This window comes from Grampus griseus (assembly GCF_964374135.1).
Source record: "Grampus griseus genome assembly, chromosome: 4".
NCBI lineage: Eukaryota > Metazoa > Chordata > Mammalia > Artiodactyla > Delphinidae > Grampus > Grampus griseus.
The window spans coordinates 142,109,251-142,123,129 of record NC_138997.1 but is presented as its reverse complement, the minus strand read 5'-3'; the positions used below and the strand labels follow the sequence as shown (position 1 = coordinate 142,123,129).

Genomic DNA, 13,879 nt, shown 5'->3' with positions numbered 1-13,879 from the left:
TGCTTGTTGCCGCCTGGAAGGGTGCGTGCCCGCCGGCGGGGCTCAGCCTCTGTGCGTGTGAGGTTCTGCAGCGGCTGCACTGAGGCCGTGGTGCGCCCCGACCCCGAGGGTGAAGAGGGTTTCGCTGTGGGAGCTCTTTCTGGGGAAAAACCCAGTGACGTGCTGTCCTGGGGTCGCCGTGGAAACTGGGAGTTGTGGGCGTCGGCGAAACCCGGCACCCCGGGCTGGGGAGAGCTGGGGAAGTCAGGTGTGGGTCTCAGCCCGGGAGCCGCGCTTGCGCCGTCGCTGCAGTTGTCGAGAAGGCTCACCTTTGGGTGGGAGCGGGGAGCCGGTGCAGGCGGGCACAGTCCAGAGGCTTCGATGGCTGGCCCGGACGTGGGAAGAGCCGCCCAGACCACGCACGCCGTAGGTGAAACTCTGCGAGCGTGGGCTTGAACCCACACGGCTCCACGACCCTGCCACGGGACGTTCAGGAGGGTTCAGGGAGCAGGTGAGAGGCTGAGAGGGCGTCTTCCAGAGGCCAGTGGGCGCTGGGGCTGCGGGGGCCAGCCGGCCACCTCCTCGAGGCCCACATGGCCAGCTTCGGGGATGCAGAGTGCGAGCTCTGGCCGGCTGCGGCCTGTGTCCTCCGAGGGGGTCGGCTCGGCCGTTTGGGAGCTGGGCTCCTGCTGCCGGGGCAGCCTCGGCCCCTCCGGTGTGCGTGGCAGCACCAGACGGCAGAGCTGGACTTGACGGAGTTTGCAAACGGCTGGCGTGGCTCTTGTCATGCCTGCTCGCGGTAAATATTGCTGTGTGTGGCCGAACCTCACGTGCTCCTGCCAGCCTCTAAGGGTTGGGGGCACCTGCGCGGCGGCCCTGGGCAGGTCTGGGAGCCCCCGCGGCACCAGCGCCCAGGGCCCTCCGTCCGCCGTGTCTGCGCTCAGGAAGAGGTGGCCCGCCAGGGAGCTGCGCCTAGAGGAAGCGTGTTTCCCGGCTCCCTCGCGGTTCGGCCGTCCTGACTTGACTCGGGAGACCGTGTCTCTTTCATCCTCTCAGGTGTGGAAGCTCGGATGGTCACCCAAACCAGGAGGGGAATTTGGCACCGTGTTCCCCGAGACCCCCGTGGAGTTCCTCCAGGAAAAGGAAGTCCTCAAAGGGTTCATCTACCGCGTCAACACGCTAGGTAGTCCGGCCCCCCCCCCCGGTGTGGTTACACGCCATCACACGCCTGCCCGGGGGAGCCAGGGCTGCAGTAGTGGGGCCCGTCTTCTCCTTTTATTCCACAAAAGAGTTAAGGCATAACATAATCGTGAGTACGTTCTGTAATGTACACAAAGCTGTCACGGTGAGAAGTTTGATCCAGGTGTGTGTGTGTGTGAGTTTAATGCCCGATTTTCCTGCGTCAGGCTTGTTTTAGGTCAGGAAGGGTGCCCTAGTAATTGGCAGTGCTAAGGCACATTCAGCCTTTGTGTAGCACCTAAGCTAAAGGGCAGCAGTGATTCCCTCTGAGTGCTTTCTATGTGGTCACTGATGCCCCTTTCTCGGATGCAGAACCAGGAGCCTGGGCGGGATGGAGCCAGAGGTGGCGGGGGGAAAGTAGGCTTTAGGTGGGCAACACTGGGCTTTGTGTAGTGTGGGGCAGGTCATTTTAACCTCTGGCCTCAACACCCACATTCTTGTCACTTGTAGCCCTAATACAAGTGACATGGCCACCTCCACCTCCAAGGTCACGGGTGGGGACGTTAGCGCAGCCCTTGAAACAATCGTTCATCAAACAGCACCTTGAGTGCAGCTTGTGACCATGGTGCTTGAGGGTGGCCCCTCGGAGATGCCTTCCCCGAGCGCTTGAGCACACACACCCCCGCTAGATTACATTCTTTTTTTGTTTTTTGCGGTACACGGGCCTCTCAGTGCTGTGGCCTCTCCCGTTGCGGAGCACAGGCTCCAGACATGCAGGCTCAGCGGTCATGGCTCAGGGGCCCAGCCGCTCCACGGCATGTGGGATATTCCCAGACCGGGGCACGAACCTGTGTCCCCTGCATCGGCAGGCGGACTCTCAACCACTGCGCCAGCAGGGAAGCCCCTAGATTACATTCTTTTTTGATCTACTGTTCTTCTTGGTGGGGTCAGAGGGACCAGCGCTTTGACTTTTCTAACAGCTGTACTGAGGTGGAATTCACACAGCACACCCTTCACCCACTCAGAAGTGCAGTTCTGTGGTCTGGGGTGTACACTCAGTCTGGGGATGTGATTTCTGGAGGACTGTCCAACTCTGGTGAGCAGGGTAGAAGCGGCTCAGACCCCGTTTGAGTGTAGCCTGCTCAGATGTCCCTTTACTTCATTGCGTCTACACAGCAGGGCTCCAGAGGGTGCCTCTCGCCGGGCTACCTGGGCTGAACTCAGCCTGGCCTCCTGTGTGCCTTCGGACCTGTGTGCTTCAGTCTCGTCACCACTGGGCTCGGCCGGCAGTGTTGCCGCGTCGCAGCGCTGCCGTGAGGGTCCAGGGAGCGGCTGTATGTGGCGCCTGGGCCAGTGAGAGCCGGAGGGCCCAGCTGCCACATGGCATCGAAAAGTCTGAGCAGCAGGGGACCCTCTGTCTAAAGTGACATTTGCATTTCTAGGGTGGACCAGCCGTACCCAGTTTGAGGAAACGTGGGCCACCCTCCTCGGTGTCCTGGTGACTCAGCCCCTCGTGATGGAGCAAGAGGAGAGCCCCCCCGAAGTAAGGCTGCGGGCGGGCGCCGGTGTCTGCTGGCCGGCGCACGGGCACTTACAGCAGCTCGCGAGCCGTGCGTGCTGGGAGAGGCAGGGCAGCAAGCTCTCACTTTTCTGTCTCACCGTGTTTTTAAAAGGTAGCCAGATCATGTCATGACTGGTGTTCCAGAGCAGGAATGAGCCTCCCCAAGGTCTGGGTACCCTAGAATCGCGGCCGGAGTGCCTTTACCACAGTGCACTGCCCTTTCAGGGTCAGTAGCATTATGTCCTTTCTTGAAAATATTTTTCAGTTTTGTTTCTCAGTATTCAGGGTACAGTGGGTAGCAACATTTCATCAAAATGAAAAGGCACGTCATAAAGGCCACACATACGTACCTGTGTTCATTTCTCTTGACTGTTTTGCGAAAATTTTATCAGGCTTCTTGGGGTATTAATGCATATTATGTTACTTTAATATTAATAAAAAAACATGTTCAGATAAAGCAAAGCCTGAAACATTAAGTCATGAGATACGTTTTTAATTCTGACAGAAGGTATGGTATGAACGTCCAGAAATGGCAGTTCAGAGTATGTATGTCAGGAATCATCAGGGTTGTCTTTCACAGGTGTGGAACTAACAGGGTGTCATATGCAGAGTCCCTAAAATCAGTGAGGAAATTTAAGGACAGTTTCTTAAAAGTAATTCCTGTTTGGAGGTTTGTGCCTGTAGGAGACCTTGCTTTCAGAAGCAGCCATTTGCCCATCAGATTCATCTCAAACCACAGATGTGTGTGGGTTCTGGTGAACTGACGCAGACACAACAGGACCCTGGCTGGGAAGGCACATCCCTCTGTCGCACTCGGGGCGGGGGGGCGGGGGGCGCCCTCAAGTCCACGTGGCTGGACAGCCACGGCCCGCAGCTTCTGCCCACAGGTGGGGCAGCGGTGGTTGCCTGTGTTGTGACTTGGTGACGTGGGCTCCCCTTGCAGGAAGACACGGAGAGGACCCAGATCCACGTCCTGGCCGTGCAGGCCATCACCTCCCTGGTGCTGAGCGCCATGACTGTGCCTGTTGCCGGCAACCCAGCCGTGAGCTGCCTGGAGCAGCAGCCCCGGAACAAGCCCCTGAAAGCTCTCGGCACCAGGTTTGCCCGAGAAGCCGCGTGTCTCCAGGGGCGGCCTCGGTGGGAGCAGGGAGGCGCCAGGGTGCCCTTGCCTTTGCTGCCGGAATTAAAGACAGAAACCCCGTGCGGGGGGTGCAGACCCAAAGTGGCTTGCTGACTGAGGCCTGATGACTCGGGCATCCGGTGTGGAGGGCAGATTCCGAAGGAGCTGACAGAGCACCTGTGCAGGGCCTGCGGACGGGAACCGCCCACAGAGGGGGTGGGCCCAGGGCTTGGAGGTGTCTGTGTTTCCTTGAGGCAAAGCTGGGGGAAGCCTGGCGGTTTCCACTTGTAAGATTCGGAGGAACCAGATGTTCTGTAACCTTTGTTCTGAAACCTTAGGTTTGGGAGGAAGTTGAGCATCATCAGAGGAATCGTAGAGCAGGAAATTCAAGCGATGGTTTCAAAGAGGGAGAATATCGCCACCCATCATCTGTACCAGGCGTGGGACCCCATCCCTTCTCTGTCTCCAGCTACTACAGGTACCTGTGGGGAGAGGGCCGGGTGTCCCTGGGGCTTGCGGGGAGGATGGGTTGAGCGTGGGTGTCAGCTTATGCCCTGGGCCGGTGGGCACAGCTGGACAGTCCTGGCGCCGAGGCGGGATCCCAGGAGGGCCCGTCCACCAAAGCTGTCGTCTGGGCTCCCAGAGGGCCGCCGGCTGGGTAGTCGCCTCGTTCGCGGCTACTGACTCTTAGCTTTTACACCTCAGCCCACAACCGGTTCCTGTTCAGAGTCTGAAGCTGGTCTGTTACAGAGAAAAAGTGATAATTCAGCATCGCCCCGCTGGCCCTGCCGGCTTAACGGGTTGTGAAGGGATAGAGCACCCCCGAGCCCCTCGTGGCCGTGCGGGCGGCACTCACGCGCCCTTGCTCCCGCAGGTGCCCTCACCAGCCACGACAAGGTCCTGCTGCAGGTCAACCCCGAGCGGGAGCTGGGGAACACGAGCTACAACCTCGGCCAGGTCAGTCCCCCAGCCTCCGTCCAGCGCGAGGCCCCATGGGGCGCGTGGGGACCGGGGGGCCTGTCGGGGTTCTCAAGCTCCTCCCCACCGCGCCCTCTGCAGAGTAAGCATGGCATTCTGTTGCATTTGTGGGGGGCTTTGTTAAGCAAGTAATTCAGAGAAACGGGGTCCTCAAGTGACTGCCAGTGAGGACAAGTTTTGAAAAGAGGTCTCACGTTCTGGTTCAGTTTTGTGCCGAGACCTCACGCAGATGTCCCTTAGGAGTGAAAGTGTCCTTCCCTAGAGGCTCTTTCCTTCCCTCTCCTCGGCCGCTGCCGCCCGGCGCTTCATCAGGCCCTGAGTCCTGAAGGCAGAGCGCCCGGCAGCCCTGCTGAGTGCCAGGGGCTGCTCGCCTCGGGGGCCCCGGGCCGCACCTGCGGCTCCGCGCCCCTTGCCTCCGGCCCTGAGCGTCAGCTCCCTGTCCTGTGCCCCTTGAAGGTGTCCATCCGCTCCGTGTGGCTGGGGAGCAGCGTCACGCCCCTGAGAGAGGAGGAGTGGGCCGAGGAGGAGGAGGCCCCCGCGCCGTCGTCCCCGCCCACGTCTCCAGTCAGCGCCAGGTTCCCGTCTGCCTTCTGTGTTCAAGCGCTCGGAGAGCTCTGATTAGTCACTTGACTTTCTGGGCTGTTTCTGGAAATGAACCTCTCATCTCTGTTGGGGGGACATTGCAGGAAACACCGGGCTGGAGTCGACATCCATTCCTGTTCGCAGTTTTTGCTCGAGTTGTACAGTCGCTGGATCCTGCCGTCAAGTTCGGCCAGGAGGACCCCCGTCATCCTGATCAGCGAGGTGGTGCGGTCGGTGCGTTTGCCCGCCCCCCTGCCCCCCGCCCCCCACCCGGGGTTCCCGGCCTCTGGGCGCCCGTGCGGGGACGCGTAGACACAGGTGGAGGATGTAGTACTTCTGGAGCCAGGGAAGGAGCGGTTTCCGCTGGTCCAGTCCCTGGCAGTGACACCCGGCAGTCCAGCGGGGGTGTCGTGGGGACGGCATGTTAACTGTAAGGTCTGAAGGGTCACCGTCCTTGTCTACATTGTCTCCTCGGGGGCTTGTGACAGACGGTCCCCTGACCACCAACCCACCGACCACCCAACCACCAAATTGGTGCTTGAGAAGCACCAATTTAGAGCAGTTGTTCTCCAGCTGTCGGCCAGGGGATTTCTCTGCATCCTTGAGATTGGTGGGGACCCCAAGGAGCGTTGGTGTGTGTCGGTGACATCCATCCGTGCTTGCAGTATTGGAAGTCACATCTGAGAAGGTTTAAAAGTTACTTATTCAGTGCTGCCTTCTCTACGTCACCCAGGTTAGCCATCCAGCAAGGAGAGATGCCCAGTTACTGGAACCGTCTTGTTACCTGTGCAGCACAGAGTTTTTGTTATTTTTACCGAAAGATGTCTCTTTTAGGTAAAGACAGACTTTTTTTTTTCCAAGTCTGTTTTTCTCAATACTCCTTTAAAGTTTTCTAAATTGTTTCATATCTGGTCAAGTTGAGTTTTTTTTTTTTTTTTTTGAGTTATGTGGGCCTCTCACTGTCGTGGCCTCTCTCGTTGCGGAGCACAGGCTCCGGACATGCTGGCTCAGCGGCCATGGCTTCTGGGCCTAGCCGCTCTGCGGCATGTGGGATCTTCCTGGACCAGGGCACGAACCCGTGTCCCCTGCATCGGCAGGTGGACTCTCAACCACTGCGCCACCAGGGAAGCCCAAGTTGAGATTTTTAAGAACCTCATTTTTAATTTGTAATGTAAGTTACAAATAGATTTTTTCAAAAAAGTCAACAAGTTTAAGTACTGCTAAAGAGCTTAAATTTTTAAAAGTTATCCATTTAAAAATAATAAGGATAACAATTTCTATTTTAAAATAATCTTTTTAAATTAGTTTTTGTGCACTTTTGCAAATCTCTTTAATGTCTGGCTCATTAGAAGTCCCCTGAGGGGACTTCCCTGGTGGTCCAGTAGTTAGGACTCCACGCTTCCACTGCAGGGAACGAGGGTTCGATCCCTAGTCAGGGAAGTAAGATCCCACATGCCGCATGGCGCGGCCAAGACACTTGTATCTCCTCTGCACTCAGTCTGTTAATATTAAGTAATTTCTAGAAAATACCACTGTACAGTTGGGAGAGCACAGGAGAGAAAGGCAAGTAGGGTCTTAGCATTTTTAGGAAAATAGTTTTGACCTTGTGGCCCTGAGAGGCTCACCTAAGAAGTGCTCTTTTAGATGACTTGCTGAGTGTCCTGCTGGCTTGTTGGTTCAGCTCACCTGGGGCCTCTGAGAAAGGGCCGACCCCAGCCTTCCCTCACGCTCCTAAAGAAAAAGGGCCTTCGTGCCTAATCAAAGTTTGTTTTTAGACGTAATGTGAACACTGAACGTTTCGGGGAGACAAAAAGAATCATCGCCAAAGCATTAATTTCCGAAATGATCACCCATTTCTCCGTTCCGGGGCTTTGGGTAGCTTCGCCGGCGGTGGCCTGGGGGGTGGGTTCCCACACGGCAGCAGTGTGTGCGTACAGGCACTAGGAGGACGTGCGGGTACAGGGTTACAGTGTAGTTTAGGTTTCCGGGTTTTGTTGGTTGCTTTTGCCGGCCAGGGCCCCTGTGAAGTCCCGCGTCGCGCACTTCCCATAGCGTAACTCACCCCTTCCTGCCCGAATGTCCCGTCGCCAGCTTCTCGTGGTCTCAGACTTGTTTACGGAGCGCAGCCAGTTTGAGACGATGTACCTGACGCTGACAGAGCTGCGGAGGGTGCACCCTTCGGAAGACGAGATTCTCCAACAGTACCTGGTACCCGCCACCTGCAAGGCGGCCGCCGTCCTCGGGATGGTGAGTGGGAGGCGGCGTGGGGCCTGGGCGCGCGTCGCTGTGGAGTGTGCGGGGCTGGGCGAGCCTCGGCTGGGGCTCCTGTCCCCTGGTCCCTCAGGTTATCCCGGTGCCTGGCCCTGGACGGGCTCGGCTGTGCCGGAGGGGCAGCGGGGCTGGCTCCTCCTGGACGGTCGCCTGCGGCCCACAGCGCCCCACCCTCCTCCCCCGTGTGCTGCCGCCCTCCGTGCTCCCGGTCCCCAGGGCCTCCTCCCGGGGCCGTTTGTCTCTGACCCTGCGCTCCCACCCCCGGAACTGGGTCCTGTGCTCTGTTCTGAGCCCGGGGCCCGGGCGGGCCTCCTCCTGAGCCTCGTAGCTGTGCCTCTAGCTGATCGGGACTCGCCACCTTCTGTGGCCACATCACCACGCGGTTCGGTCGCAGGAAGTACTGACCGCGGGCCCGGCCATTTCTTAGAGCGTGTTAAAATAGCAGCCCTGCCGTTGGAGGCAAATAGCGTGACTCCAGGCCACGTGGCATCGGCCGGTCGCTGCTGTTTCTCGCTCATGTCTCCTGGAATCCAGCTCTATGCTAGAATAGAGACTCGTTCCCTGAACAAACGCAGGGGTGGCCGCCGTGAGCCAGGCACTTGGGCCCATCAGCGAGGGGCGGGGTGGCACCCAGGTGCCTCTCCCACATCCCACACCCATGCTGTCTGTCCTGACTGCGCTGCCATTTGCGGAGCTCCCCCTCGTGCCCCACACACGCTGTGTGCAGGCTGGCGGAGGTGGGGCCGCCATGATCCCACCTGCTCCCGAGGAGGCCAAGGCAGGGGGCTGCTGACTTGCTCCAGGTCGCACAGGACGGGGCAGACGCGGGGTGTGAGCTGGGGTCTACGACCGGAGCCCTGACCGTCCCCTCCTTCCCGACTGTTCCCCCATTGAATTTGTCCCTCCGAGCCAAGGCCCAGAGCAGGTACCATTCATCCTGGGTGGCCTTCGGCCCTGGGGCCACCGTCCAGGGAACAGAAACAATGAGTCCCTTCCGCTGAGCAGACAGCTCTTCCAAGTGTCGGCCCTCTGGGTGTGGAGAGGGAGGTACGTGCAGCCAGGCTTGAAGGGGTCCTCTTGTCCTTGCGGGAGTTTCAAGTGCTGGGTCTGTTTTCATGGTGATTGTGTTTGTGCTCTGGCCTAGATCCCTGAGGCAAATGTTGTGTTGTCAGTAAATGGATCGAGTGATCGTGGTTTTCAAGAAGAGGCTCAGGCAGGGTGGCGCGGGACGTGGACTCCCGGCCGGTGTGAAGGGCAGCGCACTTTCCCTCAGGGCGCTCTCTCTGCACGTGGTGGCCTGTGCCGCTGCGCCCCGTGCAGCACCGGCATTCCCGTTGCCCAGTGTGGTGGTAGCGGTGCCCTGCAGCGGGTCCTGGTGGTGGTGGTGGCCCTGGGTGCGGGCAGGAGGGGTAGGAGTCTCAGCAGTGTCACGTCCTCAGGGGCCACAGGACGGTTCCAGGGGGCTGCCGGGCCGGGCAGCCTCTGTGGTTTTTGCAGAGTGAGACAAGGCCCTCGGCCAGCAGTGGCCGCCTGTGTCTGGGCAAGGTGGTCTGTGAAGAGCAGTGGTCGCCATCTCTGCCTTGTGAAGGGTCTTCTCTGATACAAAGCCGATCTGAAGTGCGGAGTGTGGTGCTGAGTGTTTAGGTCCCTACCCTCTCCATCCTGCTTAGGCTGCAGAGGGAAACTAAGACCATTTTCCTACAAGTTAGCATAGGCTACTGTGCGGGTCCCCAAGGCCACACCAGGAGGACACGCAGGACTCACGTACACTCAGGGCTCTGATCCATCGCAGCGAAGGGCTGTGAAGCAGAACCACCGAAGGGAGAGGGCCTGGGGGCGAGGTCCAGAGGAAACAGGCGCTAGCTTCCAGAACCCCGTCCCGTGGAGTCACGCGGGCTGCGTTCCACCCCCAGCGACACGCTGTCCCCAGGGAAGCTCGTCAGAGACGCAGAACCAGGGCTCTCATTGCGGGCCCGCAGGCTCCGCAGGCCCCTCTGCCGGGCACACACCGAACTCCAGCCCCGGGGAGGGGGGAAGGGTGTCAGCACAGACACAGCAGGGGAGGCCCAGGGAGCCCCCCATCCCGACACCCCAGCTCCCGGACGCCAGCCCCGCACGCAGGCCTCGCAGAGGGCTCTGTTCTGCACACCGGCCCGACCGCAGCGTGAGGCCAGCCTCTCTCGGCGCCCCACGGCACTGTGAGGCTAGCCTCCGCGTGTGCTGCGCCCTAGGACAAGGCCGTGGCAGAGCCGGTCAGCCGGCTGCTGGAGAGCACGCTCAGGAGCGGCCATCTGCCCAGCAGGATCGGAGCCCTGCATGGCGTCCTCTACGTGCTGGAGTGCGACCTCCTAGACGACACCGCAAAGCAGCTCATCCCGGTCATCAGCGACTATCTCCTCTCCAACCTCAAAGGCACAGCCCAGTGAGTGGCAGCGGCCAGGACCTCCTGCTGCTGTCTCCCTCCAGGGCTTCTGTCTGACCAGAGGTGGGGGGCTGTGAGAAGTGACGTTGCACATTTCAAAGCGTATGTCAGACCCCGGCCGTATCATGGGCAGGGGTCAGCAGGAACCCAGGCGGGCACCCTTCTCACAGGGACGGTGGCTGCGGTCACTGAGACAGGAGGATACCACGTGCCATCAGGTGGGAGTAGCCACCACGCGTGGCTGAGCCTGGCCCTTGTCTCGTTCTCAGCTGCGTGAACATCCACAGCCAGCAGCACGTGCTGGTGATGTGTGCCACGGCCTTCTACCTGATTGAGAACTACCCTCTGGACGTCGGGCCGGAGTTCTCCGCATCCATCATACAGGCGAGCGGGAACGGGCGTGGGCTCCGTGCTCCGGGACCTGTGCAGCGGGGCCCTTGGTGGTTTTCATCTGGGGGAAGGTGCGTGAGCGACAGGAGGCCAGATGTGCCTCTTTGACTGGGAGGTCTTCCTTCCTGTCCAGATGTGTGGGGTGATGCTGTCTGGAAGCGAGGAGTCCACCCCGTCCATCGTTTACCACTGTGTCCTGAGGGGCCTGGAGCGCCTCCTGCTCTCCGAGCAGCTCTCCCGGCTGGACGCGGAGTCCCTGGTCAAGCTGAGCGTGGACAGAGTGAACGTGCACAGCCCGCACCGCGCCATGGCGGCCCTGGGCCTGATGCTCACCTGTATGTACACAGGTGAGCAGGGGGCCACCTGTGCCCGGCGGGTCAGTGCCGCTGAGCTCCGGACGCACAGGACGCAGACCACAGGCCCCTCCAGTTCTCAAGGTTGCAGAGCCGTGCGGGTGTCGGAACCCCGCCTGGGAGCGGGTCTGCAGACAGACCCCTGGGCCCTGTGTGGCTGGGCTGGGCCCTGGGGTGCTGGGGGCTCCCGCCACCTGGTCTCAGATCATCTCTAGGTGTTTAGTAAACTCTTGCGTGAGTTCCAGGCCCTGTTTACAGAGCCTGTCCAGTTTTACAAATGAAAAGAACTGACCGGCTTTGTTTCAGGAAAAGAGAAAATCAGTCCAGGCAGAACCTCAGACCCCAGCCCTGCCGCCCCTGACAGCGAGTCAGTGATCGTGGCCATGGAGCGTGTGTCTGTTCTTTTTGACAGGTAAGAATGGAGCCTGCCCTGCCCTGCCCTGCCCTGCCCTGCCCTGGAGCGTTAGCCGGGAGCTGCTGCTTCCTACACACCCACTCTGCTCTCAGCCCGCCTGTGCCCTGAGCGCGCTCGCGCTGCCCTCGGGCTCTGCTCCAGCCGCCAGCCCTAGGACCCCAGCGCCCTGTCCCCAGTGCCGGCGTGTCTGCTGAAGGCGAGGGGCAGTGCCGGCCGTGTGGTGGTGTCGGGAGGGCCTGTAATGAGACGGGGCGTGCAGCCCTGGTCGGTAACGGGACTGGCCATCAGACCTGCTGCCTTGTGAGAGGAGTCTTGGAGCCACGTTTTCAGTGGCTCAGGAGGTTTCGGTAGACCGTGGTACAGACTTAAATGACAGGCGTCTTTGAGAGCCTGCCCCCGACGTGTGTGCCCTTGTGTCCAGGACTGGCTCAGTTTGCGGTCCTGCAGAATGGGTGAGGGGGCCTCGTCCGGCTTTGCCCCAGGCCTCCTGGTCCAGGCAACGTGCTGTGTCTGTGGCCTTGGGGCAGCCGACTCCGCACCACTCAGCCTGACAGGTCTGGTCAGCTCGGTCAGCAGGAGGCCATTTGGGGTTTCACAAGAGCACACTTAGCAGGACTTTCTCCGTCTGCTCTGGCCAGGTGAGGGGCTGTGGGAAGCTGAGCGCGTGGGCTGTTTTCACATCGAGCGTTGAAAGCGATTACAGTCATTCTTCCCTCCCATTCTTCGGGCCCCTCCACGGTGGGCAGAGCCGCCCACGCAGGCCCCTGCCCACGTGGGGCTTGCATTCCCATGCCTGCTGGTGGGATAAACACTTCAGCCAGTGCAGTGCCGGCGTTCAGCCTGACCACCCTCCAGACGCGGGGGGACACTGGCTTGACAAAGCTGACTTTCAGTTGTGAGTGTCGCCCATGCTGGGCAGCGGCTGGCGTCTGCAGGCAGGTGGGACAGGCACGCCTGGGCCAGTTTCTGGGTCCCTTCTGGTGCTTTTCAGTCACACATAGCTTTCCTGTACGGTCGTCTCTTGGTATCCACGGGGGTTGGTTCCGGGACCCCCATGGATTCCAAACTCTGCTGATGCTCAAGTCCCTGGTATAAAATAGTGGAGGACACTCCGCCTCTGTGTCCTCGGGCTCTGCCTTCACCCAGCCAACCGCGGAGTGAAGTGCGGGTGCGGAACCCGCGGATACGGAGGACCAGCGGTGTGTGCTAACGGTACGGTAGCGTGAGTAGCCTGCTGGCCGCCTGCCCAGCTGGCACCTGGAAGGACGCTGCCCAAGATGCCTGCTGAGGGTGTGTTGAGGGGAGGTGGCAGGAGGGCACCAGGGACAGGCGGGAGAGAAGGGGGCCTGGCGAGACGCTGACAGGTTCCAGGAGCGTGTGGACACTGGTGAGGACAGGCCCGAATGAGGACGTGGTTCTGTTATGACTGACTTAATTCCCCCATAATGCCACTGCCCCAAACCATTTCTGCTTGTTATTCCAGGACCCCTTTTTGGCTTGGGGGCCCCCGCGCGGGTGGGGAGCCCTGGGCAGGGCGAGGCTCTGATCCGTGTCTCCTCCCTGCAGGATCAGGAAGGGGTTTCCCTGTGAAGCCAGAGTGGTGGCGCGGATCCTCCCCCAGTTTCTAGATGACTTCTTCCCGCCCCAGGACGTCATGAACAAGGTCATCGGAGAGTTTCTGTCCAACCAGCAACCGTACCCGCAGTTCATGGCCACCGTAGTGTACCAGGTGAGGGCCCAGTGCAGAGGAGCCCCCAGACTGGGTGCCTACTACCCTCTGAAGTGTTGGCCCCGGGGACTTGCCAGTTCCTCCCCTTGAAGCCAGCCACCACTCTTCCCCCGAAGCCGGTGTTGACGGGGTGGCCCCCCGGGGCTCTCTGCCCTTGCAGGTGTTCCAGACTCTGCACAGCACAGGGCAGTCGTCCATGGTCCGGGACTGGGTCATGCTGTCCCTCTCCAACTTCACGCAGAGGACTCCGGTTGCCATGGCCATGTGGAGCCTCTCCTGCTTCTTTGTCAGCGCTTCCACTAGCCCGTGGGTTTCGGCCATGTATCCTTCCCTGGGTCCTGGAGCCCCGCGGGACGTAGCACTCAGGGGCAGCACTTCCGTCAACATCCAGGTTGACGTTTGCGTTAAGGTTTTGGAAACCTAAGCTCTGCAGAAAGCCCAGGTGTCAAGGTGTTGTTTACCTTAAGCCCCAAGAGAGTAAGCCGTGGACAAGGAAACAGAAAACCATGTGTTCCCCATGCTGAGCGGGAGGGGCGGGGCCGGGGCGTTTCTGGGCGGGGGCGGGGGGGGGGGTTGGGGGGGGTGGGCGGCCGCAAAGAGCTCCTCCCGCCCACTCTGGTCCGTGCAGCTGGGTGTGTCCCTCGGGCTGCTTCTCTTTATTCTTTGTCAAGTGCCTCGTATCACTCTCTTGGGTAAAACCTTAAGTGAAGATCCAGTTCCCACCCCCAAGATGCTGGCTGCTAAAGGGACGTTCCCCTCCTATCAGCCGCCCCCTAAGACAGACCGCAGAGCCTCGGAGCAGACAGCCGTCCTGGCGCTGTCAGCAGCCCTGGAGGGCGGCACGGCTCTGCCCTCGGCGCACGGGTGCCGGGCCAGGGAGGTGCTGCCCAGAGGAGCGCC

The 13,879-nt window shown here is 60.4% G+C and overlaps 1 protein-coding gene across 1 annotated transcript in view; it reads left to right on the top strand.

Moving 5' to 3' along the window:
- Window positions 1–13,879, top strand: part of LOC309822327 (huntingtin) — a gene marked incomplete at its 5' end in the record, with an annotated part of 99,874 nt that overhangs the window by 85,096 nt on the left and 899 nt on the right. The window contains 14 exons of the mRNA XM_082654040.1: window positions 1,036–1,162; window positions 2,601–2,701; window positions 3,663–3,817; window positions 4,178–4,317; window positions 4,714–4,796; window positions 5,274–5,392; window positions 5,504–5,633; window positions 7,491–7,646; window positions 9,902–10,092; window positions 10,362–10,476; window positions 10,616–10,829; window positions 11,142–11,247; window positions 12,817–12,979; window positions 13,140–13,300. Of these exons, the coding sequence (XP_082510166.1) occupies window positions 1,036–1,162; window positions 2,601–2,701; window positions 3,663–3,817; window positions 4,178–4,317; window positions 4,714–4,796; window positions 5,274–5,392; window positions 5,504–5,633; window positions 7,491–7,646; window positions 9,902–10,092; window positions 10,362–10,476; window positions 10,616–10,829; window positions 11,142–11,247; window positions 12,817–12,979; window positions 13,140–13,300 (1,961 nt within the window). The remainder of the gene's footprint in view (window positions 1–1,035; window positions 1,163–2,600; window positions 2,702–3,662; window positions 3,818–4,177; window positions 4,318–4,713; window positions 4,797–5,273; window positions 5,393–5,503; window positions 5,634–7,490; window positions 7,647–9,901; window positions 10,093–10,361; window positions 10,477–10,615; window positions 10,830–11,141; window positions 11,248–12,816; window positions 12,980–13,139; window positions 13,301–13,879) is intronic.